At 46.7% G+C, this 23,816-nt stretch overlaps 1 protein-coding gene across 3 annotated transcripts; it reads left to right on the top strand.

The window, feature by feature from the left end:
- The first annotated feature begins 1,759 nt into the window (after nucleotides 1–1,759).
- On the top strand, nucleotides 1,760–18,012 carry TNFAIP3 (TNF alpha induced protein 3). 3 transcript variants are annotated; one of them, XM_087776745.1, is made up of 10 exons: nucleotides 2,107–2,438; nucleotides 4,529–4,710; nucleotides 5,304–5,616; nucleotides 9,828–10,018; nucleotides 10,245–10,392; nucleotides 10,595–10,765; nucleotides 11,492–11,672; nucleotides 13,141–14,051; nucleotides 15,432–15,664; nucleotides 16,331–18,012. In XM_087776745.1, exons 3-10 carry the CDS (start codon nucleotides 5,304–5,306, stop codon nucleotides 16,610–16,612), a joined length of 2,430 nt encoding a protein of 809 aa, XP_087632871.1. In that variant the 5' UTR covers nucleotides 2,107–2,438; nucleotides 4,529–4,710; the 3' UTR covers nucleotides 16,613–18,012. The 3 variants fall into 3 exon arrangements, with proteins under 3 accessions (XP_087632870.1, XP_087632871.1, XP_087632872.1); XM_087776744.1 differs by lacking the exons at nucleotides 2,107–2,438; nucleotides 4,529–4,710 and adding an exon at nucleotides 1,760–1,980 and having other exon boundaries at nucleotides 16,331–18,011; XM_087776746.1 differs by lacking the exon at nucleotides 4,529–4,710.
- The last annotated feature ends 5,804 nt before the right edge of the window (nucleotides 18,013–23,816 follow it).

The following is a 23,816-nucleotide window of genomic DNA, read 5'->3' as shown; positions in this document are numbered from 1 at the left end:
CTCACAAAAATCTTTAAAAGAAATCTCTGCAAGGAGAGGAGAAAAAAAAAAAGAAGGGATTATTCTTTTTCCAGCCACATCCCTGACTTCTTCTTGAACAAAGGCAGAGAAAGAAGGACGTCAGGCTGCGCAGAGCCAGGCACAGGCCTGTGAACCCTAGGAAAGGGCCTGCTGCCACACAACCATGCCGCCAGCACGTGGCACGAGCGCGTGAGCTGCGCCAGCTGCTGCTGTTGGACAGGAGGGGAGGGAGCTCAAGGCTGAACTCTTCCAAATTCCACCTGTTCTCTGAAGGAGTCAAGATTTAAGACCTGATTTCAAGGTGTGGAGCAACCCTAGCTTCTCACCGAGTTAGTGGGAGCGGTGGGTGCTCGGGAACAGGCAGGAGCTCAGCATCTGTGAGTCCTCTTTCAAGACTGCAAGAAACTTTGCTGCACTGTATTTCATTTCTGTGTGCCTTCAGGTTGCAAGCCTGGTGGACAAGGAACTGCCTTTTTTCCAGCATAAATCCCATCTCTAAGTCATATTCACAGTCCTCAGGTGTGAGTCCGCTGCACAGATTTTAGGACATGGTTTAAAGGTCTGAATTAATTGATTACAATCATTAAATTTAATGATTCCTACAAACTGCTAGGTGTGGTGAAGAGTTTACAAACACAGACACTAAGATCCTCCTGACTTGCTAACTTCAGTCCAAAGTTCTGCCCCTTGCCTACGACGACCTTACCTTGAACAGGCCTGGATTAAAGCACATCAACATCTCCTGCCTAAAATACCAGAATATGGAGTTATGGGATTACATATCAGCCTAACCTCTAATTAAAGAAATGAAGTCACTTGTGGTTCCTTACAATACAAAGCCAAAACTGTGAAGCAGATGCAACCTAAGTGAAAAAAACAAACAAACAAACAAAAAAAAAACCAAACAACTTGCTTGGGTTTGAAAACAGCCTGGAACAGCAATAGCTTCAAACAGGACGGGCTCCCTTTCCATCCCGTCGGGATGTCAGCTCCAGGCAGGGTGGGCACCTGCACCCCAAGACTTCTCTGCGCGCACGAGGGGTCCGGCGGGCCCCTCGTCACGCTTGTCCGCGTGGACGAGGACGAGGTAATGGCTCCTGGAGAAGTCTGAGCCTCTTGGCCGCTGCTGCTACTGGTGCTCAGAGGGTGCCAGGGCACAGCTGGGGTACAGGCAGGGTACAGGCAGGGTGCAAGGGTGCTGCCCCGAGCTCTGGGCACAGCAGGGCAGGGCAGGGCACGACCGGCTGCAGCTGCCGGTGCCCCAGCACAACTCCCCGGTGCCCGAGGGACCTTCTCCCCCGCAGCGGCGGCGCCAGGGCGATGCCCTGCATGGGTGCACGGAGCTCCTCCGGCCCCAGCGACGCGGGCGGCGGGCTGCCCGCCCCCCCGTGCTGGGGCGCCGCGGCGCCCCGCCGAGCACCGGGCCGGCAACGGCTGCGGAGCGAGGCCTGCGGGACGGGATGGGCACCCCCCTCCGGGGCGGGGGGAACGGAATAAGGAAGGAAAAAATGACGGCCCGGCTCCCGAAAAGCCCGGCGGTGACTCACGGCGGCCCGGCGGCGGCGGGGGGGGGCGCGGCGGCGCCCCCTGGCGGCGGCGGTCGGCGGCGGCCGCGGTTGTCACATGTCGGAAAGTCCCCGGCGCTGCCGGTGGAAATCCCCGGTGGGGTTTTTTTGTTGTGTGTTTTTTCTTTTTTTTTTTTTTTTTTTTTTTTTTTTTGCGCCCGGGCGCTGAAACAGAAAGGGAAAAAAAACAAGCGGCTCGGCTCAGCCCTTCATTCCGCAGCGGCGGTGGCGGCGGCAGCAGCTCCGGCGGGGAGGGGGGCGGCGCAGGGAAGGCAGCCCCGGCTCGGCGGGGGTTGATGGCTCCCGAGCTCGGCTGCGTCCCACCGCCCCAGCCCCGCTGCTGAGCAGGAGTTACCGGCAGGATCGACCGGAGGAGGAGCCCGCCGGCGGAGAGGTGAGCACCGCGCCGGGCACGGGGAGGGGAGGGGAGGCGGGCAGGGCACGGCGGGGCGGCGGACCCCCAAAGCGGCTTCATCTCCCCCGTCCCGCTCGCAGGAGGGCGCCCCGGAGCAGCAGGCGGTTGCTTTGGCCGCCGCGTCTGGTCGTTCCCCTCCCGGCACCCGAGCAGTTAGCGCTGCGGGGGGGCTGTCTGCTGGCTCCCGCTGGGCGTCTTTGGCCGGGCGCTGATGTCGCGCCGGCTGCCGGCTGGCCCGGGCCCGGGCTCGGCGGGACCCCGGCGGGCTCCCCGCAGCCCGCACGGCGGGGCAAGCGACCGGCGGGGCTTTGCTGGGCTTGCTTTTAGCGCTTGCCGCTGCTGGAAAAGTCTGCTTTGAGCTCCTTCGCCTGTGAAGCTGGCAGGTGGCAACAGCGGCTGTCGTTTCCACCTTGCATTCGCTTGCTTCCAGCAGACCAGTAAGTTACGGAACTAAGCCGTGTAAACCAGTCCTGTGGTATATAACGCACCCTCAGTCCTCATCTTCTTCCTTGGTGAAGAGTGATAATATGCTTAGTTCTGAACCAAGCGCTAAGACAAAGATGCAGGCATAGAAATCCATGGGTGCTGAAGGTGTATGAAGCATGTTTACTTTAGCGTCGTCTTAGGACTTTATGGAAAAGAGTTTATTATTGCCATTTTTCAGATAGAGGACAGAAAATTAAAATAACTTTATGAAGCCGCTGGCAGACCTCAGAACAGTATTCAGCTTTCCCAAGCCCAGCGTCTTCGGTATTACATGTTCAGAAAGGATGCTGCCTCAGATAGCTATTTTAATCATTGTTTACAGCTGTTCTTTTCTGAGAATTCATAGTCATTACATGTCAAAAGGTTAAAGTAGTATAGCATACAGTAAAGCACAGTACGGTATAAACTAATATAGTTGTAGCTGAGCTTTCTGTTCTTTAAATCTCTAGCTTAGGTGGCTGTTGAGTTCTGTTTGTTTCATCACATTGTTTGTGAAAATAAGGGTTGCTCAGCTTTTGCCTTGATTAACATTAATGACCATAAATAGCATAGACAGTAATTTCCATGTGTGGAGGGGAAAATATGCCTGTAGAATATAATATTGAATGATATAGTTTCAGTGAATGCTTCTGTAAACTCAGTACTTTTTGTTACTTAAAGCTGGAAATAACCATTTCAAGGGTCCCTGCCGGTAGCTCTCAATCATGTGATTAGTCTTCATTCATGTAAAAAAATCCCATTGACTCAATAGCTCTACTATATAAGTAAGGAGTTCAGTATTTTGGTCATCTCGGAGCAAAGTATTGCTGTGGTTATTAAACAGGTTAGTAAGGGGTTGTTTATATTTCATTTCTTAAATCATCCATACATTCAAATATAGGATTACGTAAATAGCACATGTAAAACTATATTGGTGGGGGGAGTGGATGAGAAAATGTGTTATTTCCATTTTAAGGCTGTATGTTGATGGGGGAAATGATAAGAATATGCCATCTTTATTAGGTAAAGGAAAGCTTTTCTCTGTGTTGCAAGATGTGACAGCTCTGAGCCCTGTCCCTAGTGCTCTTGCAGGATGGCATTCACACTCTTACAGTGTGAATGGCATTGCCCAGACTGAGCAGAAAGGACTTTGCAGCATCTCGTGTTTCACCTGCCTCTATTTAGGGCTTGACAGGACATCCACTGAGTCTCTTGATCAGCTGGTTCTCAGAGAGGTTATAGAGGGCAGCTCTTGGCAGCAGGAGTTTGAGGTCCCCTCTCACCCTGGCAGGGTCCTTTCCAGCGCTCCGGCTGGGTGGCTGGAGGGGGATGTCGCCAATGGAAGTGTCTGGGTGAAGAGGAGAGAGCAGCTGGTTCCCTTGCGGGGAAGGACGTGCTTAAGTCCTTCTGTGCAAGAGGGCTCTTCTGCCTCCACAGACCTGGGAGTCCCTTCCCAGTCAGTCTGTCAGGTTGCAGTCCTCCTTCTCCTCTCTCCAGCCCTCCAGACTCCCATCTCCATGAGAAAACTTCCAAATAGTTGCATAAACCAGTTTTCAGTTGCTTCTTGTCTCCCTGTACTTGGCAAGGTATATATCCAGACCTTGATATATACTTACGGCTTGATATTTGTCCCTAGATTCATAATCACAATGATGGGCTCTCCTAATGTGACCAGCTGTAGTCTAAACGTGTTAGGCATGCGTGCCTTTATTTGTCTTAATAGAAATTTTGCTTTGGTTTTAAACAGAGCAGTAACGTACATGGACAGCATGGAGAGTCTCTCCATGTAAAAAATAGGTTGTTGGTGGTGTTACTGTAGCGCACGGGAGTTTTGAGGGATGTGGTCCCTACCTTTGGCTCTAGCTAGCCACAAAGTTAGTGTGCTCTGAATAAGTATTTCAGAGTGTATAGACAGCTTGAGGTTATGGGGGTTTTTTTGTTCTTCCTGCTGTAGCCCGTGGGACCAGAGTTACTGAAGAAAGGGATGCAGGGCAGCAAACGTTACATGTCCCACTGTGGAAAAATATTGGGGTTTTTGAGCCAAGTGGAAATGCTTTTTCAGCTATGTTGACTTACCGCTGAGTAATAGCGGCACTGCAGGCTGCACCCCGACACGTGGCACAAGCACCTCTGTGCAGTACCTCTACCGCTCTCAAAATATAAGGAACCTCAAGAAGAGTAACATAAATCTGTCCTTGAGTACTTGCTCTGCTACAAATTCCTCATTTGCCATCTTCGGCCACCGTAAGTATGGGACAGATGCTAGCATGGCATGTAATTCTTGGGGCTCTTTTTGTACCGTTCCAAGCATCACTTCTCAGAATGTACGGGCTGCGGAAATCTGAAATGGTCATTATCTGCTTTTTTTGGCATGTCATCAAAACAAGAGCTTGAAATGTGCTGAAAGTTCAGCAAGTTCATATGAGATTACACTGTGCAATTATCAATTAGTGAAATTTCCAGGAGAATTTTCCCTTCCCTTGATCTTGCTTTCTTTTATCCTTACTTTGATTTAAATGCTTTTTTTTTTCCTGGAACGATGATGCAATTTCCTTAGTTATGAATAAATTCTCTTTAATATCTTAGTAAGTGATAGCAGGAAATGATTGGAATAAGCTGGTCAGTGTCTATATCTGAGTAATGGATATGATGGATATGAGCTTTAAAAACCATCATCCATATAAGCCTCAGGGGACTGCATCCACTCTGTGCTCATTTTAGGCAAAACTGCAGCCAGAATCCCGCCCCTGCAAGTGCCTTCTCAATCTCTGCAGAAGTGATAAAGCTGTGATGCAAGGACACTAACATGCCAATAAAAGGATCCTTTTTCTTTTCAGATGTCTTCTAGAAACATGGCTGGCCAACACATCCTTCCTCAAGCTTTGTATCAGAGCAATATGCTGAAAGCCATGAAGATTAGAGAGAGGACACCTGAAGATCTGGTCAAACCCCCCAGTGGAATAATTCACCACTTCAGGACTATGCACAGATACACCATAGAAATGTTCAGAATGTGCCAGTTTTGTCCTCAGTTTCGGGAAACGCTTCAGAAGGCCCTGACTGACCAGGCCACCCAGACTTCGCTGGAGCGCCAGAGGAAGCTCAACTGGTGCATGGAAGTTCGGAGACTTGTCCCTTTGAAGACTCATGGTAAGTTATGAGCAGGTCTTTGCACTTGCGTTAAAACGGGTAATACGAATGTAGCACCTTTATTAATAGCATCTGAGTTCACATTACTGAAACAGAAGCGCACGGCTTTAAAAAAGTGGTGCCTTTCAGTCTTAGTTTTGTAAACTAAAATTCTTTCCACATGATGTACTGTCCTGAGGCTGTAGCAGTCCCCGGCCCATATCACGGTATTATGAATAGCCTGAAAATTTCACAGATGTTTTCAGGATATCAGTAACCTGTGGCACGTCAGAGTAAAATACCAGGCAGGAACCTTGACTCGCATCCCATCGCCTTTCTGTGAATCCGACGCTGCTATGTGCCGGCTGCCCCGTCGGAAGTGCCGAACGGCCCTTAATGCCAGGCAAGAGGAGACTTCAGATGCTTTGAGTGACAGGGATGCATTCCCGTGTATATATAGCAGACGTTAATATCCTGCCATAAGCCCTGCCATTGTAGCTGGCAGGCAAGGTTCACTTGCTGATCCAGCTTTAACAGTGGTGCTGGCGCGAGCATCCTGGACGTGGAGCCTCTGGGGACCTGACCTTGCTGGCCCTGGAGTCAGCACCCTGCACCCAGCCGGCTCCCTCATCCTCAGCTACCTGCTGGGGATTGCCAGCTCTTGCCCTCCCTCAGGGCTGACCAGTAACTCCCGTGTGTGTGAATGACAGCCATCTGTCAAACAAGGTTTGCAGTGCCCTTTTCTTTCAAGGCTCAGTGCTGGTTTTAGGACTTGGCTTTTGGGTTACTTTGTGTGTATTGCATCAAGTGCCGTAAATGAAAAGGTACGGCAGTAGTGCAAAGATTTCCTGAATAGGGTACATGTGTCCACAGTCTTGAGCAGGAAACTTTTGCACATGACTGTAGGAGTCGCTGGACATTTCACATTCAGTGGAGGAAAGATTTGGTAATGGCTATGACTTATGGTCACGCAGCTGCCAACTTGGACTCAGGATTCCCTACAGTACAGATTGCCGCAAACTGGGAAGGTAGACTGGGACAGTGAGGACTCCAAGAACGTGGAAAATACATATTCTTTGCTCAAGGAGCAGATGACGCTGGTTATAGAAACACCGGGTGTGGTGGACCTGAAGCCTCATTGAAGTCCTTACGTTATGTTCTGTGTATGCTACTTTTCATATCTGTTTATATACACATTGCCCTTATCTTCCTAGTCCACATTCTTCCTGTACCAAGTTCTACCATACTTCTCAGTCTGATTGCACACACGGCTGTGTTGTGCAAAAGCCATAAAAACAGAACCGTCATGTAGATGTCACTGCTGTGACCTAGAAAAGCCTGATCCTAACGTGTGTCTCTGTAACTGTTACAGAGGCAGTGACCTGTTGGTGGGCTTTTGCACATGCGTAAAATTCTCCTGACTGTAATTAGGCTGTGCATGGAGATAGCGTAGTCTTGAACTTCCAGAAGGACTGGAGTTGCAGCTAGGGCAGGCAGCGCTTTGCAGGTACTAGGAAGGTAACATCCCTCCAAGTGTTGCATCTTCAAAACTTCACCCCAGGAGATACGCTCTAACAGATTTACTAGGAAAACGGACAACGAGCGTAATTTTTGCCCAGGGCAAAGAGCAACAGGTTTGGAATGCCCCATCTTCTGTTAACACAAGTCCTGCAGGGGCTAACGCTGCCTGGACAGGCCCTTGTTGCTGACAACACAGTATTCAATAACTGTGACCTCTTGCATTGTCTCATGACTGTCGGCCAGTGTTACAAATGACAACAACTTGTGGACTGGTGACTCAGATCCCATCCGTGAGCAGATGTACCAATATACAAGATGCTGAAATACTAGGGCAGGTTGAGGGAAGGCAAAGCAAGGGCTTTGTGTGTGGTCCCCTGTACCCCGTGCAGCCAATGAACTTGGCTTCAGTTCAGTGCTTTAGGGTCATTAAGTGCATGTGTAGAAGGAGTGGCTTTGGGAAGCTGCGGTTTATGCAAAGTAGTTGCAGTGAGGGACTTTTGCAGGAGACAGAAGGTAGACTGGACTGAAGGAGAGGATCCCTGAAAGAAGGGACAGAAGCCTGGAGAAGCCCTGCATTATCCCAGAAAATAACATTTATTTTTTTCCTCCCACGTGGCATGAAGAATACTTTAAAAAGCATTTAGCTGCATTTAACCCATCGATGTGGGAGGAATATAGTAGTTCTTTCAGTCAACAGTGGGCTTTCTTCAGAAAATTCTGGCTTTTTTTCTAATGAAGGTTTTAATTGTTGAAAACAGAGAAAGTACTTCCTATAGGATCTTTAGCTGTATATTTTACCTAACATGTACATGAGTTTGTGGAGTGGTGTTTTGTTGTTTTTTTTTTTAATTAAAAAAGGCCTTTTGAATCACCACGCATTTCTTTGCAGACACGCGAATGGAGGACAGAAGGAAAGCAGTAGGAGGTATAAAAATCGAAACTGTTTTTAAAAAAAAAATAAATTAAAAATTCCAGCATCTATTGGCTGTAGAGATTTCACTTGTCTAATGAATCGGCATTCATTCCAGCTCACCCAGCCACACCCCCCGGGAAAGTCCGAGGGAGGCTTCCCTGCTCAGCCCTGCACACCACAGAACAAAAAGTACAACTGTTGCTCAATTGCTAGTCAAACGGCGCAGGGGAATTCCAAGTGCTGTGTAAGGAATTTTGGGCAGCGCTTCTCAATAAAGAACTGAAAGTGAGCTCTCTCAGAGAGAGAGGGAAAAAAAAAATCTTATCTTTGCTCTAGATTTTGCAAAGGGAAAATTTTAATAGGATTAATATGTCATCTTTCTTGGTCAGAAGGAAACCCAGTCAGTTTTTCTGTCTTATATGTTGCTCCCTGATTTTTGAGCTCAAGTAAGCAGCCTGCAGACTTGAAGTAAGCTTTGCAAGATAGCTTCAGAGACCAGAAGGCAGTTGCAGGAACATGCACTGAGTCCATAGCAATTTATGAAGTGTTAAGTAGATCTCAAATTATATCTTCTTCAGGTTCTGGGGTCTGTTGTAGGTTTTTCTCTGCAGTTTCATAGAAAAAGTAGTAAAAGTGTACACAAACGGTGTACTTGAGCTCATAAGACATGCGGCAAACTGGGTTTAAGTCTTTTGTAGATGTTCTTTGGGTGAGTTTTTTTTCCACATGAGAAAAATCTAGTAGCTATAGCATGGTTGACGTCCTCTATTCCAAGGAAATCGCTGTGGTTTCTTAGCATTCAGTGAATCTGTTTACCACTGTAGTAAACACCAGACCTAGTTTTGAAGCTGATATGACAGTAATGATTCTTGACATCTCCCTTTCAAGGGCGACATCCCCTTTTGAAGAAGATGGCTAGAGATAGAATTTGAAACCCAGCCATAGGCATGCTTTCTCACACCTTTTAATTAAGTCAGTTAACTCCTCTGATTCTCATTTTCCTCCCCTCTGAAACTGCACAACATCACTTTTCCTTCCTACCTGTAGAGTAAAGAGGACTTTTTAAATGCAAGGAGTGTGTCTAAAAGAAAATCGAATCATTATGTTTTTCATTTATTTAGTTTTAATTTTGTATTTTAGAAGAAGCAGCCTTTAAATAAAACTTTACCAGTTCCAAGAGGAAGGCAAGAGGTGTTCCTACAATTGCCTTTCTGTCTCTCTCTCTCTTTTTATTTTTTATTTTAGTTACAGTTCCTCCATCAAGCACAGCCAAGTGCCAAGCCTTTCAATGCAGTGCTTGTCGTGGGGTGTGAGGCTTGGTGTTACTATAGTATTTTCTTAGTCGTTTCCATTATGTGTACCCTGTGCCATCAGGTGTATATTTGAATAAACACTAATGAGGGAGATTTACACATTCTTTTGTAATTTTAAGTTGACTTTGTTGTGTTTAGAAGCTATTTCAACTGTTTGACATTTGCAGTTCACCCCAAAATTCAGTTCATGATATCAGTCAAAGTTAAGTAAGATAGATAAAGGGCAGGCTTCCCGCCATTGCTGAATGACAGCTTAACACCAACCGGTGAAGGGAGAAAACCAGTGGAGAGGGGACTTTCTTCCTTTCTGTCTCTGAGCAGAGAGCTCATAGCTGTGGTGGTCTTGTTAAAACCCTTCTGTCCGAGGCTTAGAGAGAAGTGCACAGGGAATATGGATATGCACAGCGTGACTCTACATCCCGCATGCTTGTGGGGTTTTATTTAAGTAGCCATTTAAAAATAAAGTACTCTTTCTTTTTTTGCAGGTGATGGAAATTGCCTCATGCATGCTGCATCACAGTACATGTGGGGTATTGAAGATATTGACCTCGTGTTAAGAAAAACATTGTTTAGCGCACTCAGGGAGATTGACACACGGAACTTCAAGCTCCGCTGGCAGCGGGAAGCTATTAAATCCCAGGAGTTTGTAGAAACGGGACTCCACTATGACACCCGGGTAAGGTGGCCTGAGGGAATCATGCTGTTTTCTGAGTGCTCGTCAGCGTTGCCTTGCTGATTTCATTTGCTTTTTGGCTTCACGGATTCCGCCATTAGTGGAGAGCAGAAATAGTCTTCCTTTGGAGGAAATGGGAAAATATGATTATTTTGAGCACTGTTGTGCTGCAGTTGGCTCCTGAGCTCCGTGTCTCTGAACCGTTGCTGATGGATGTTTCTTTCCTCAGAATTGGGAGCAGGAGTGGGAATACCTCATTGAAATGACGTCCCCAGAAACATCTGGGGCTCGAAACAGGCTTCCATATAATGCACTGGAAGAAATCCACATCTTCATCCTTGCCAACATCCTCAGAAGGCCAGTCATTGTCCTTGCAGGTGAGTTGCCCAGACAGTCATCTCACCGTGTTACTCTGTGCTGCGTTTGTAATCTTACTTCGATAATTGTTTTTTTCAGGTAGATGCATTTCAGAACGGGGCGTTTTCAGCAGTTGTTCTAAAACACCCAGAATATGTTTTGTCTTGCCTGTAGCACATACTTATTTGTGCTTATTTGTGTTTTCTTTTCTTCCTTATGCAGATAAAGTGGTAAGAAGTTTAGAGTCAGGCTCCAGTTTTGCTCCTCTGAATGTTGGTGGTATTTACTTGCCTCTCCTTTGGCCAGCTGAAGAATGCTACCGATACCCAATTGTGCTTGGCTACGACAATATGCATTTTACACCACTAGTGAGTCTGAAGGACAGTGGGCCAGGTATTGTTCAAGTACCTTGTTTGGTATTTATGTAGCTTCTTCAATATCATCATGCTGATAAAGCATTTAAAATATAATCTGGTATAGATTTGCATTTCAAAAGTTAAAATAAATGTAAAAGATTCCTTTGGAATATGTGCTTACAATGTGAGCAGAATTGACTGTCAGTCTGAATAGGAACTAAAGGTTGTCTTCAAAACGCCGGTTGAAAGTAGAGTACAACTCACCTGCTTGCAGGCCAGGATCAGTCAAAGGGTGGCCTCTGCTTCGTTGTGTTCTGGCCTCTTTTCCACGCGCCATCATAAGAGAAGCAGCTTTGAAGGACATGGTCTCACAGCAGTGTACCACTGCCTGGCAGGGAAAATGAGATATATGCTTTGCCGTTTTTAATGCATCTCTTCTGAATAGATAGCAGTTCTCTAGGTTCAGGTTAGGGCATCATCCTGTGGAAAGGTAGAACAAACTAAGATCTACAATGCTGCCCACACTGAGAAGAAAATTGCTATGGGGACATTAAAACTCCAGTGGGATGGGGCTAGGTTTGTGGTGCAGACATGTCTGCGTCCTCCGCCAGTGGCACTGTTTAGAAACCAGTTTCTCTGGCCAGTTGCTCTCCTCTCTCTCTGAAACTCAGCAGCAGTGGTGACATCTCTGTGTGTTGCATCTTGTGGTTACTCCTGCCTGGTAAAATATATATGTATGCTAACTCATCTTGTTTCCCCACAGAAATCCGAGCTGTCCCTCTGGTCACCAGTGAACGAGGCAGATTTGAGGACTTGAGCGTGCACTTTCTGACAGACACAGAGGAGAGGGAGAAAGAGCAGCTGCTAAAAGACTACTTGATAGTGATAGAAATTCCAGTGCAAGGCTGGGATCATGGTACAACTCATCTCATTAATGCTGCAAAGTGAGTGTCATTCCTGTTTCCTCAAAGTTATCTTGTTTATGGTGGTGGGAGAAGCCGGGCAGCCCAGTGTGTTCCTTCGGTCTTTCCTTCCTTCCACGGTAGCACACGTATTTACCCTCTGCAATATGAAATAACGGCATTACTGCTGACATGCTTTGAAGTGGTATGAGCTCGAGCCAGTCTTAAATTTAAAGGCAAAAATGCCTTTAGACTTAGCAGACTGAAACTAATCTTTTAGAAGAGTAAACCCAATGGATTAGTTTCACTGACTTTTAGGCTACAGAGGAGGGCGGCTGAAAAGTGGTTAAACCCAGGAACTAATTAGGCCAAACTCTTGCGCTTTGTGTAAGGGCACATTGCATAAAGGGCAGTTGGTGTAATTTTGGCTGCCCTAGGGAAAGTCCTTGGCAGTACGTTCTTAGCGCAGATGCCTCGGCGCCCTGGGCTGTTGCAGTGTGGCAGCAGGCAGGAAGCTGTGGCCGGCGGAGGAACCGGCGTCTGCACTCGTCCCCCTGACGGTTGAGCATCAGTAACGTGCAGGGGGTAGCTGGCGGCACCCATCGGTTTCTTGCTTTTAGGAGATGCTGGCAGTGGTGTGCACCCAGCCCCTTCACAAATGTGGGAGGGAAGCGACGCTCTGTATCCTCTGTCTTTGCTTCCATTACCACACAGGGAGGTATCTTTATGCTGTTGGGTGGTTCTGGTTTAGGAGCCTTGAAAATTGAAGTCCTCCTACCCAAAGGATATATGCATACATAAAGAGTAGCAGTTGAGCTTCCCTAGTCCCACTGCGCGGATGTATTCTTGTTACCAGTCCTCATCCTACCAACTGTGGCATGGTGAAGCTCCAGTGTGGGGTTTTCCCTGAGGTTGGGGGCAGAGTAGGGATGGTGTGATGGATGCTAGCATTACGCACACCACACTGAAGCCCCATAGTTTGTTTGAAGAATTCCGCTGGTAGATGCAGATCCAACAGGGCAAAACCAGGAGCAGATTTCATGATAAAATGTATCATGACGTGCTGAGCCCCTTGTAGGAAAGGCTTGTTCTTAGCATAGGCTGGTGAAGAGAGGGGTCTTCCACTCTAACCTCTGCTCAGCTGAGCACTGGTCTTCAGAGGACTTCAGGATTTGGGGGACTTTTTGCTTCTGAGAGATGATCCATATTCTTCATGCAAACAGCTCTTGGACAGAAAACCCTCACCTAGAAAATCCTTTTAAGAATACTTCTGTTTAGCATTGTGTCAGACCATTTCTTTAGATGTGAAAGTCTCCGTTTGACATCACTGAACACCTGCTTTTAAAATTATTTCCATTTACAGCAACAGTTTAATATCCTGGATCTTCTAGCTGAGTAATATGGATGTGCATTAAATCTACATTTCCTCCCCACATTGCTTGTATTTGCCTCCACCCCCACCATCTGCCCTTTTCAACCACTGATGCAATCTTCCTTTTTTGGCTGTCAGGTTAGATGAAGGCAACCTACCCAAAGAAATAAACCTCGTGGAAGATTACTTTCAACTGGTACAGCATGAGTACAAGAAGTGGCAGGAGAACGCTGAACCTGCTAGAAGAGAGACCTGCTCCAGGAACAGACAGGAACTGTCTTTTTCGCAGCTCTCCCTCTTACAGGTGAAATGTGAAACGCCAAATTGCCCTTTCTACATGTCTGTGAACACCCAGCCCTACTGCCACGAGTGCTTTGAGCGGAGGTCTCAGGGAAGCAAAGGAAGAAAGCAGACCTCCAAAGCAGCACCCGAGAAACTGAAAGCAGCTGGGTCGGGATCCTCCCGTGGGGATGTTTGTGAACCTGGGGGATGGACGTCCGAAGGGCCTGTGACAGGGCCTCGCTCCGCACCTCCAACTGCTCCAAGCCTTTTCCTATACAGCGAGACCACAGCCATGAAATGCAGGACACCAGACTGCCCCTTTACATTGAACGTGCAACACAATGGGCTTTGCGAGCGCTGCTACAACTCCAGGCAGCTTGGTCCTTGCAACAATTTGGATGACCGGAGATGTTTAGACTATGCTACCTGCAAGGTGTGCCGTCAGAAGGCCAACAGGACCTTCAATGGCATATGCAGCGCTTGCTTCAAAAGGTCTACAGAGCGCTCCTCAAATGGCAGCCCTGCTTTCTTTCCCACGTGCCACCAGAGATCGACATCTGACCCGTCCCAGATCTCCCAGAGCCTCCTCCAGCACTCCTGCCATCAGGCTCCCAACAGCCACGGTGAGGAGCCCCCGCCACCGGCGCTGCCTCCCGAGGAGAAGAGGGGAGGTAACCTCTGCAGGAAACCTGGCTGCAAGTTTTTTGGGACGCCACAGAATGAGGGCTTTTGCACGCTGTGTTTCTTTGAGTACAGGGAAAACCATGGTAAGTGGAGATGGGGTGAGCTTTGGCATGCTTTGGCTGAAGATCGGCCTCCTCAAGTTATGAAGCTCTGCATGCACTGGGTGCTAAAAGGGCAGGGGGTGACGGAAACAGTGTGGAGCAGAAGCAGCAGTCTGAGGAGAAGGTGCTTTTTTGGCCATTATTATCCCATAAAGGGGCATGCAATACCAGTGTGGGAAATCTGTGAAATTTCTTGCAAAACTTCCCATTGGCTTTCATGGAAGCAAAACTATCTCAAGAAGGGGTGCGTTTTGATCCCTCCCCACCGTCCACTGTAGTCATGGTTTGGTATGAATTTTCTTCACAGCTAGACAAGTTGTGGGAGTCAGTGAGGGGAAATGCTATTGTATTGATGCTACTGACAACCAGTTGTGTTAGCAAGGCTTTTAAAAACCTGGGGATGAATTTGAAGATCCATATCCGTTCTGGATGTAAGAGGTATAACACTCTGGAGTAACTACTGAAGTTGCCTCGATAAGCAGAGCAAGTAGAAGTTGACTGTAGATAATGTGCTTGTATTTTGGAGTAACTTAGGAATGTATTGTTATAATCTACTGTGAAATCTTTCTTGGTAGTATCATGTGCATGTGTGTGCATGTGTGTTTAAAGGCAGGCCTTCGAAAAGGTAATAGTCTGTGAATAAATCACAGCATGAAATCTTCATCTTTCATGCTACTGCTCTGTTACACAGGCAAAGAGCCCTTGGCTATAGAGGGTGAAAGGCACATGTAAGAGAGAATTATTGCTTATCAGCAATTATTGCTTATCTCTTAAAACTGTTTCATTGTTGACAAGTGTGCCAATGCTGCGCTTTCCACATACTTTCAAATTAGGGAACTTCTATGCCAACTTGCAATAGCTTATTTTCCACAGTTGTTCACAATGAAAATTTTTTCCTTCTGATTATGGAATATATAAGATTGCTTCATGAGACTAAAAAGCATAGGCACTTTTTCCTATTAAGCTCTGTGCCACTGTACTTCCATTACCCATTGCGCCTGAAATGGGGGAGGCCGAGAGGGAAGTGTTGGGGTAGATCACAGATGACCTACTGAAGCCAAAGGTGAAATTCCCCTTGACTTCACTGGGATGTAGTTTTCCCACTGAGGACAAGTTTTTCCCAAATCAGCTGTTTCAACAACTTTTAATATGAAAATCAGGCTGTATTAACTCCCTTATTTATGTAACATGGATAAAATTGCATCAACTGAGGGGTCTCAGCACTGTCCAAAACCCATGTTTGAGGCTAGTAGATTTATTTTTATTTTTTATTTTTAAACTGGGGAGCTTTTTATAGTTGCTTTGGGTCAGCAGGTCTATGGGGCACATTCAAACTCCTCCTGTCCTTACTTTGCATTACAGACAGCGCTTTGCTACGCCACCAGAGGAGATCTCAGAGGAAGTCCTCGCCAGCGGGTCAGCCAGGAACCTCCGCTGCTGCCTTCCGTAACACAGTGTCCTGCCAGCGGCGCGACTGCGGCACCCTGGGTAGCACGATGCTCGAAGGGTACTGCCAGAACTGCTTCATTAAAGCCCAGAACCAGCGATTTCAGGAAGCCAGGAGGACGGAAGAACAGCTGGTGAGACAGCCAGAAGTAAGTGTGAACTTCTCAAAATCTTCCTCTTGTTTAGCGCTGCACATTTTTCTCTTGTGTGAAAAACTCAGGATGCGTACTAGAAAATCCTCAAATGAATGCATCCTAAGTATCGTGGAAAGACAAGCATAGAGTATCTCATGATTTTTTCCTGCTGCATCTGAGCAGCACTCCTAAAAGTCATTCTCAGTTTAGGGTTATCATGGCTGTGTTCAGTTTTACCTCAGCTGAGATTACACCAGCAATTTCAATGGAAGCAATTGGACTAACAGTTGGTTTGTTTGCTGATGAGGGAGAGATTTTCATTCTTACCCTTAGAGCTATGCAACTGCATCAAGGGATTTAGTCCGTTTCATGTTGCCTTTTTCATTGAGCCCATTACAGATTGTCTTTGTTCCAGATTTTTTTTTTTTAATTTGGTTTGACCCTTTTAGAATTGAGAGTTATGAGTGATAAAAAACATTTTTTTCAAAGAAATGACAGAATGTGTTATTTTCTTTGGTAAAGCCCAGCTTGGCTCTTGGTATTGCACTTTTCAGAAGAACCATGTGTCTGCAACAGCCCCCAGTGATTACCTATACAAACCATTAGCAGAGTTGAAAGTAAATGAAAAGCTGCTTGTGCTGCCAGCATGGCAACTGACAGTGTGTTTTAATGTCTTTCAAGAGAACGGGACAGCACAGAGATTTGCAGCGAGCAGTGTTGAGTAGCCAGGAGAGACAGTGTGCTGTGGCTTCATGTAGAAACAACCTGGCCTGCAGAAGCGATGACTTGTGCCAGGAATGCCGGCGCCTCGGTCAGCTCGCGCCGTTGGGGAGTGCCAGGGACCCGGCTGCGGAGGAGCCCCCGAAGCAACGCTGCCGAGCCCCTGCTTGTGATCACTATGGCAATGCCAAGTGCAACGGCTACTGCAATGAATGCTACCAGTTCAAGCAGATCTATGGCTAGCAGAGGGGAGGAGTTGGCAAAGAAGAAGAAAGCGATACCAGCTACTTCCTTCACTGAAACGGTGCTATGTCCAAAACACTTAACAGTCCTGGGAGTAGGAGGGTGGGGGGAAATATAAGCTCTCTGCTTGTGTTCATGTTTATTCCCAAGAATAGGAATAAATGTCTACTTCCTCTAAACACTGCATACAGGGACTGCTGAGAAGGGCAGGTTGCCTTCTGCACAGAGCTGTCGTTCGTGACTAAGCTCCTACAATGCCATATTTAATTCTTGGACTTCCCAAGAGGAAGTGTGAAGTATTTGAATCCAAAGAACTTCCCAATTCTGCCTCTTTCTCAATACCTCCCCTCCTCCCGGGCGCGGAGCCGCAGCTACTGTTGGAGGTGCAGGAGCTCTTTGTGTTTGCGTGCATCAGTCAGAGGCAAATCTTTCCTGAGAAGGGATCCCCCAGGACAGGCTGATGCAACTTGCAGTTGATGTCTGAAGAAACTTGCTTTGGGTTGCCCGCGTCCTTGCTGGTGTTCTAACGGAGGCTGTCCAGGCGGGAGCTCCTGCAGGCCGTCAGGGTGTTAACGGCGAGCGGTTCTGTGTTTGCAGAGCCCTCAGCAAACCGCAGCCAGAAACGAGACCAGCAGTGGTCTGCTCCCTTAACATGCTTAACCTAACCAGCGTTTAGATGCTTTCCCAAATCCCAAGACAGCTGGAAAGACAGGTGATTACAGAAACAACTTTCATGAGCATATGCATGTTATGGGAAAACTAAATCCTGCCGTTTCCCACTCATGTGGAAGGAATTGCTTCCAACATACAAAAACAACCCCCAAAGCCCTTTGTCTTCGGCTTCCGTTCTGAAACCAGAGCGACTCTCTTCTCCTGCATTGTAACTGTTGGGAATACATGTGCTGCTGTTCATACCCTCCCTCCCCATTTCTGTCACACTTCTTTCTGTTATCCTTCATGTGGTTCTGTTGTCGTGCAAACAGCTTGGATCTCAGTAACGGAGTGCTTTAGGGTCGAGGTTTTACTCCTGGAGATCATGCATCCACTTCTCAATCTGAAATACCTTCTTTAGTGACCTTGCCTTTACCATTGTGCCTGGTACCTGCTTCTCTCTTCTCCTTTCACACATTTTACGTTTCCAGCATCTGTTTTGCTGCTATGATTTTGGGGGTGATACCTCTTCTAAGTTGCTTCTCAATTTTAGAATCTTTTTCTAGTTATTATAAAAGAGTTTTTAAAAACAAAAAAAATTAAATAACTCATGACTTATTTCTGTTAAGTTTTATATATTTTGTGAACTTTAATGTGAACATGTTTTATTAAAATATTTATATTATTTGAAACAATGCAACTTGAAATTTGCACAGCTATGTTTTTTTATATATATATATTTACTCTTGTGAAAGTTACAAACTTAAATGTATAATTGAAAAACATTCTCTGATATAAAGAAATAAATTATTGAAGGATTGAATTTGCTATTTTATATTGATGAGAGAGAGCACAGTTGAGCATGGGACACCCCCTGAAGAAAGCATTTCTGTTCAGGTCCACCCTTCAGCATGTTACCAGCTGCTCCCTGGTTCAGATGAGGTAGCCAAGCACTTTGAAGAGGTGATAACTTGCTGTAAGTCTCTGCATACTCCCACCTTACGTCATTGTCTTCTCAGGAAGAGCTCTTGGTACTGTGGGAGACCCATGCAGTCAGTGTGCATAAGGAGGTGGCTTCTGTGGGTGCAGAGTATCTTCAGTCCCTGGAACTATGGGTGTGGGAAAGTAAGGATGGTCAGGACCAGGCTGCAAGAGAAGCTAAGCTTAGACTGACTTGACTTTGCTTTCTTCATTCATCCATCACTTATGCCAGGGATTCCCAACCGATGTTGCTTGAGTGCCACCTGAGGAGGTGGTGATGGCAGCACGTGGTCCCCACCTCTACCCAGCCATGCACGCAGCCCCGAAGGCACAGGCCAGCCCTACCACCTTCCCTCAGCAGGGAAGCCCCTCACCTTTTGGCCTTGGCATCTGGGTTGCTCAATAACTCCTGAAAAGCAAGTTGCCAACTGCTACTAGAAAAAGTACTTGAATTTTCTTCTCATCCCAAGCTCAGTCTAACCCAGCCCCACTGCCAGGGGATTTCTGCACTGAACACCCTCAGTGTGGCATGAGTATGCCTGTACCGGCACTCAGGTGTTTCAGACCCCTGCCTAGACAGGCAATACTGTACACTACTATGGCTTCTTGGTGTTGCCAGTGACCTGAAGGAAAAAAATGAGTCGGTGCTGCAAATGTCCCTGTGCGGTCAGGAAAGAGGACCCTTTCCTAAGAGGCTGACTTCTCCAGATCAGCTGTTCTCTATCCTGGTTAACGCTTTAATCCCTTCCGGCTGCTCAGGAGCACACCTCAGCATATGCTTCAGTGTTGTACCAACTGAAGCCATGTAGATGTACTTTTGCTGCATGTTAGCTAGTCCTTGTAATTCACTCAGCTCTCTAGCCCGTGTTCCTGGATGCCTGTCCACCTTCCTCATGGCCACTGCTCTCCTTACAGTTTAGCCCAGCTCCCTCTGGACCCACGTACCCCTCTTCTCAGATAATACAACCTAGAAGTCAGCCTGTTCCCCCCAGAGGAGAGCCTGCTGGATCTACCAACCCCATCTATACAGCATACTCCTGTTTTTCAAGATCTGACTCTTGTTTATCCGTACCCTCCTTCCCCTTTCTTTACAACTCATGCAACTCACATGCCCACCCGATTCATTGAACTTCTGCACCAGGCAGACACCTCGGTGCTGAAAGAGCAGGCAAAGACTGGGAGGGATGTCTCCACCAGGAGATGGAGGCAGCTCACGGCATCCAGCCTCGGCAGCCATCAGCCCCTACGTGCAGAAAAGGCAGAGCCTCCGTCATGACACCTTCAGTGTCGGGAGGTTGGTTAACTCCAGCTGCTGTTAACTGCAACTTCTGCGCAAAGGATTTCAGATTAAATACCCCAGATCCCACTGATTTTTCTCTGCTGCTTTCTGGGCCTGTTACTCATAACCCTAAAGTCACATGAGGCTCGTCTCATTCTGAAGCTCCTATGTAAATGAGCGCCCAGCCTGTCTCTTGTGATTTACTTGTGTGGGAACATTAAAGCTAGTAGGGCCTTTTTTTTTAAATACTCTGGTATTTCCCTAATGTCCTTAGGGGATTTTGACCCTCTGATGCTTTCTGCTCTTTGCCCAGACACCTCTTCAAGTTCATGTATTTTTTTCCTTCCTGTTCTGCAAGAGAGAACTTTTATTTGGATTCTCCCTTTTTGTGACCGCTTCTGGAAGTCTCTTTGCTAAAATGCGAATCTTTCATAGCCAGAGATTCTTTTCTTAGTAGAAAGGCAAAACTGATATGAAACAATTGGCTTAATGACTACTTACATTGCACTGGAATTCCTTATAATACAGTGCAGGAAGGGATTGCTGCGCAGGCGGTGCTTACATATTCATTTTGTTTGGCCAAGGGATACTTTTAGGTGATTTCCGTAATTCCTGACTGGGAAGATGGATGATCTGAATATTAGCTATGTTTCTGGATTTCTCAGGGATCTAACCACTATATTAACAGAGAACTTGAGACACAGAAAAGAAGAAAGCACTTACGAAATTTTTCACATAGAGAGAACATCAGTTTATCTTTTGATACTTCAGTGCTCTGCTCAGCAAGCCTTTGGTGTGATCTGAAGCACTAGGCCACTTAACGGGGCTGGGAGCAGGAAGCAGCATGTACTCTGTTCGATCAAAACACTTACATCAAGCCAGTGACCTAAGTGTTTATCCCAGGAGCCCCAGGCAGGACTCGGTGTGGTCGCTGGTTTGCAGGGAAAGCAAGAACGGAGAGTCCCTGCTGTTAGAGTCTTAGGCGCAGGCTGCGATGTTCTACGTTTAGGCAGAAGGTAAGGCATCCTGTTTACTGCCTGTGAGCCGTCTGCCCATCCTTTCTCCCTGCACTTGTTCGGCCCCATCCCCATCCCGCACAGTACTCCCCCTCGCCCAGCAGAGCTGGAGAGAAGAGCTACCTGCAGATGCAGGGGACCCACAGTCTGCAGTGCTACTCCCTCGCTGCAGGCAGACCACATGGACAAACTGTGTCTCTCTGAGGTAGTTATCGAGCAGTAGTTATTTAAGTAAGGATGTCTTATTTGATTAGACCTTCATGAGTTGCTTTCCATGCAACTTGGTATACAGAGTCCAGCTGACCCACCGATGGCCTGGAGCAAGTAGGAATGCAATAAATGGAAATGACGAACATTTGTCTGAGTTAGTGTAAAAGTAGGAGTGGGTTCACATCTACTTTTTATGTTTGATTGGATCACAAGTGATTGATAGCCATTTTGTCCGCTGTCTTTCATCCTGATATCCCTGCTCATGCTACAGACTGTCCTAATCAATACCACTCCCTTCCTCAGAAGTGTCTAAAGTCAGTTACATCATCCATATCTGGTAGCTATGACCTTTACACTGACGGTGATAGGCATAGGAGAAAAGGCGGTTCAGTGACACACACAAAAAAGACCCCCATCATGAGACCAAAGCTCTTGGGGTATGCTAAGGTGTCTTTCCCACCTGGGACTGTGATACTTGGCACAGTATCTGAACAGGCACAGTAGGGACTTTTAAGCTGCTATGTCAAGGAGGTAGTCCACCTACTGGGGAAAAAAAAAAAACAACAAACTTAACCTGCTCAACCCTGGCTATGTTTAGGAGGCAATGAGCAGGCAGGGATATCTAGTAGGACCAGACCTGCTAGTTCAGACACCCAGAATGATGATTTGTTTGAGAGTCCTGCTGAGATTTTGGTACCAGGAAGACCTCTGAGCACCTCTGCAGCGTGGGAATGGGGACACAGACTCACCAGAGAGATCCGCAGTACCTGGGGCTTTTACTGAAGGACTTCAGGCAGTATTTGAGGGAGGCCTGTGAAGATTTCAGTAGCATCAAGATGTTGGATATAAGTGTTTTGGATATAAATCTCCAAAAACTCATGCTGAGCATAACTTTGTGCACTTGGGGCCATGAGGCCACAGTGCATGACATTAACTTGTGCATTCAATCTGTGCAAAGTAAGTGGTTCAGCACGGTAACATTTTTTGTTCAGGTAAGAGCCACAGGGGAGCAGCGGCTGCATAATTTTATCCTGCATACTTGAGTAGGTCACTACAGTGTAATATGTACAGCACCGAAATAGAAAACCACAACACTGAGCAGTTACAATTTCAGTTTATACTAAACTGCTAAGGCCCCTTAAAATCCGGAGTTAGAAGTACAGGTGCCTTTACATCCAAGTGCTCCATTCCTCAGGTGCTCGCGTTTAACTTGCAGCACAGCAAACCTGTCGCTGATGGGAGCAGATTCAATGCACTAACATAAACTGACACAGTCAGTTTTAAAAACATAAAATGACACAGTCATTTCCGTGCTGATGTTTTCTCCACAACGGTGATAAATACTGATAGCATCAACCCTTGCCTGGTTCAGAAGGGTTGTCCTAGCTGCATGGGAAGAAAGACAAAATGCTTGGAAGTGGTTTAATTGAGCTGCTACTTTGCTAACTTCCCTTTCCTTGACCATCCATGGTTATTTTGGAGAAGACTGCCTCTAGCTCTTATATTTAGTAGGACACATTCTAGCTCTTATTTTTAGTAGGACAGCCACGGCTCCTGCATGAGCATTATCACTTCTCAACCTGCAGCTGAGCCGACTCGGTCAGTTCCCCCGCGGTGCAGCAGCCGAGGGCTGCTGCGGCTGGCCGGAGCCATGGCTGGCCTCCCGCTGCCTCCCGGGCAGCCCAGCACCCCCTGCAACGGGCTCTCGCAGCCCTTTTACGCCAAACAGCTGCTGTAGGAAACCTAGTCAGCCCAGTGGCATTGCGTTGCCATTTGTCAAGATAAATGTCTATTGAAACAAAGCCTGTATGTATATATACATATCTATATACTTAAAATGCCAAATGTATTTAATGTCTGTCAAACAGAAACCTAAAATAAGAGCAGGTAATTTTGCTTGGGAGTTTTATGATGACTTCTTTTTGTACTAATGTTAATTTTCAAAAAACTCCCTGTGTCTAATATTGAAAGACAGCCTACGGCATGCTATCCAGACTACCCCCTCCTCCAGCCTCACTAAAGTGAATAATATTACATACGTAACGTCTCCCCCCTCCCACCACCCCTGATCTCTGACAGCAATGATTCTTTTTGTTATTGATTTGGCTTTTTTTTTTCTCCCCCTCCCTTTTCTTTGGTTAAGCTCTAGTACACATCTGTGGTGTTGGGCAGGAAGTCAGATTTCCCCTGGTGAATTACTGGGGGAGGGGGGGAAACTTAGGTTTTGTTCTCTGGTTATGGCTCCATGTCAAGGGATTCATATGAGCTCATATGAGTGCACATTGTGAGTTCGTCCAGTTCCCAGCCGGTACTATGTTTTCTAAAAAAGCAACTGTTTGGTGGCACATCACAAGAAGGGGTCAAAATCCCCTTCTCATTTACAATGTAAAGCAAAGCCGGTGAGCTGGGGATCTGCTCCAAGGAACACAGCTCTGTGCAGTGGTTTGCGCTTTGAAACCAATGCTTTTCTTACTGACCGCTCTCAGATACGCTGCTGAGTACCGTGGGGCAGAATTTGGTCACAGCGTGAAGTATTATGCACCGTGAGATCACCGGGTCAGAATTCCCACTTACTAACGTTGCTCGTTGCAGGACTCGTTTCGTTTCCTGTTGCCTGACATTGGTGACAGAAGAGTGTGCACTGCTGTGACGCCTGGTAAACATCTTACTGCAAACTCCAGTAACGTTTATATTGGTGTAAACCTTTAATGATTCAATTGGCTTCAGCAACTTTACTCCAGCTATGCTGTAAGATAACTAGGATGGGGATTTGGCCAGCTATCTTACAAAAACAGTCTCTTACTTCCTTTTATGCGTTCTGGAGTGAAAAGATGCACCGTAAATTGCTTCTGTTGCAATCCTTGTGCCACAAAGGCATGCCTATCTAAGCAGACCTCGTTGTTAAGACCTCATTAAAATATATGCACGTCTTGCACTGCTTGCTTTAATGGGAATTAGGTGTCTTAACCTTTGCTGTGGTCCTTAATGCACAACCATCTAAAAGGCAAGAAAAGTAGCCAAACTGATATTTCAGCATGATAGCTTATAGCTTATTTAACCTGGAACT

The sequence above is a fragment of the Nipponia nippon genome, unplaced genomic scaffold, assembly GCF_047370975.1.
Source record: "Nipponia nippon isolate SJK-2023a ecotype South Korea unplaced genomic scaffold, ASM4737097v1 scaffold_4, whole genome shotgun sequence".
In the NCBI taxonomy this organism is placed as follows: domain Eukaryota; kingdom Metazoa; phylum Chordata; class Aves; order Pelecaniformes; family Threskiornithidae; genus Nipponia; species Nipponia nippon.
The sequence above is the reverse complement of the archived record's forward strand: the minus strand, read 5'-3'. Positions and strand labels throughout refer to the sequence as shown.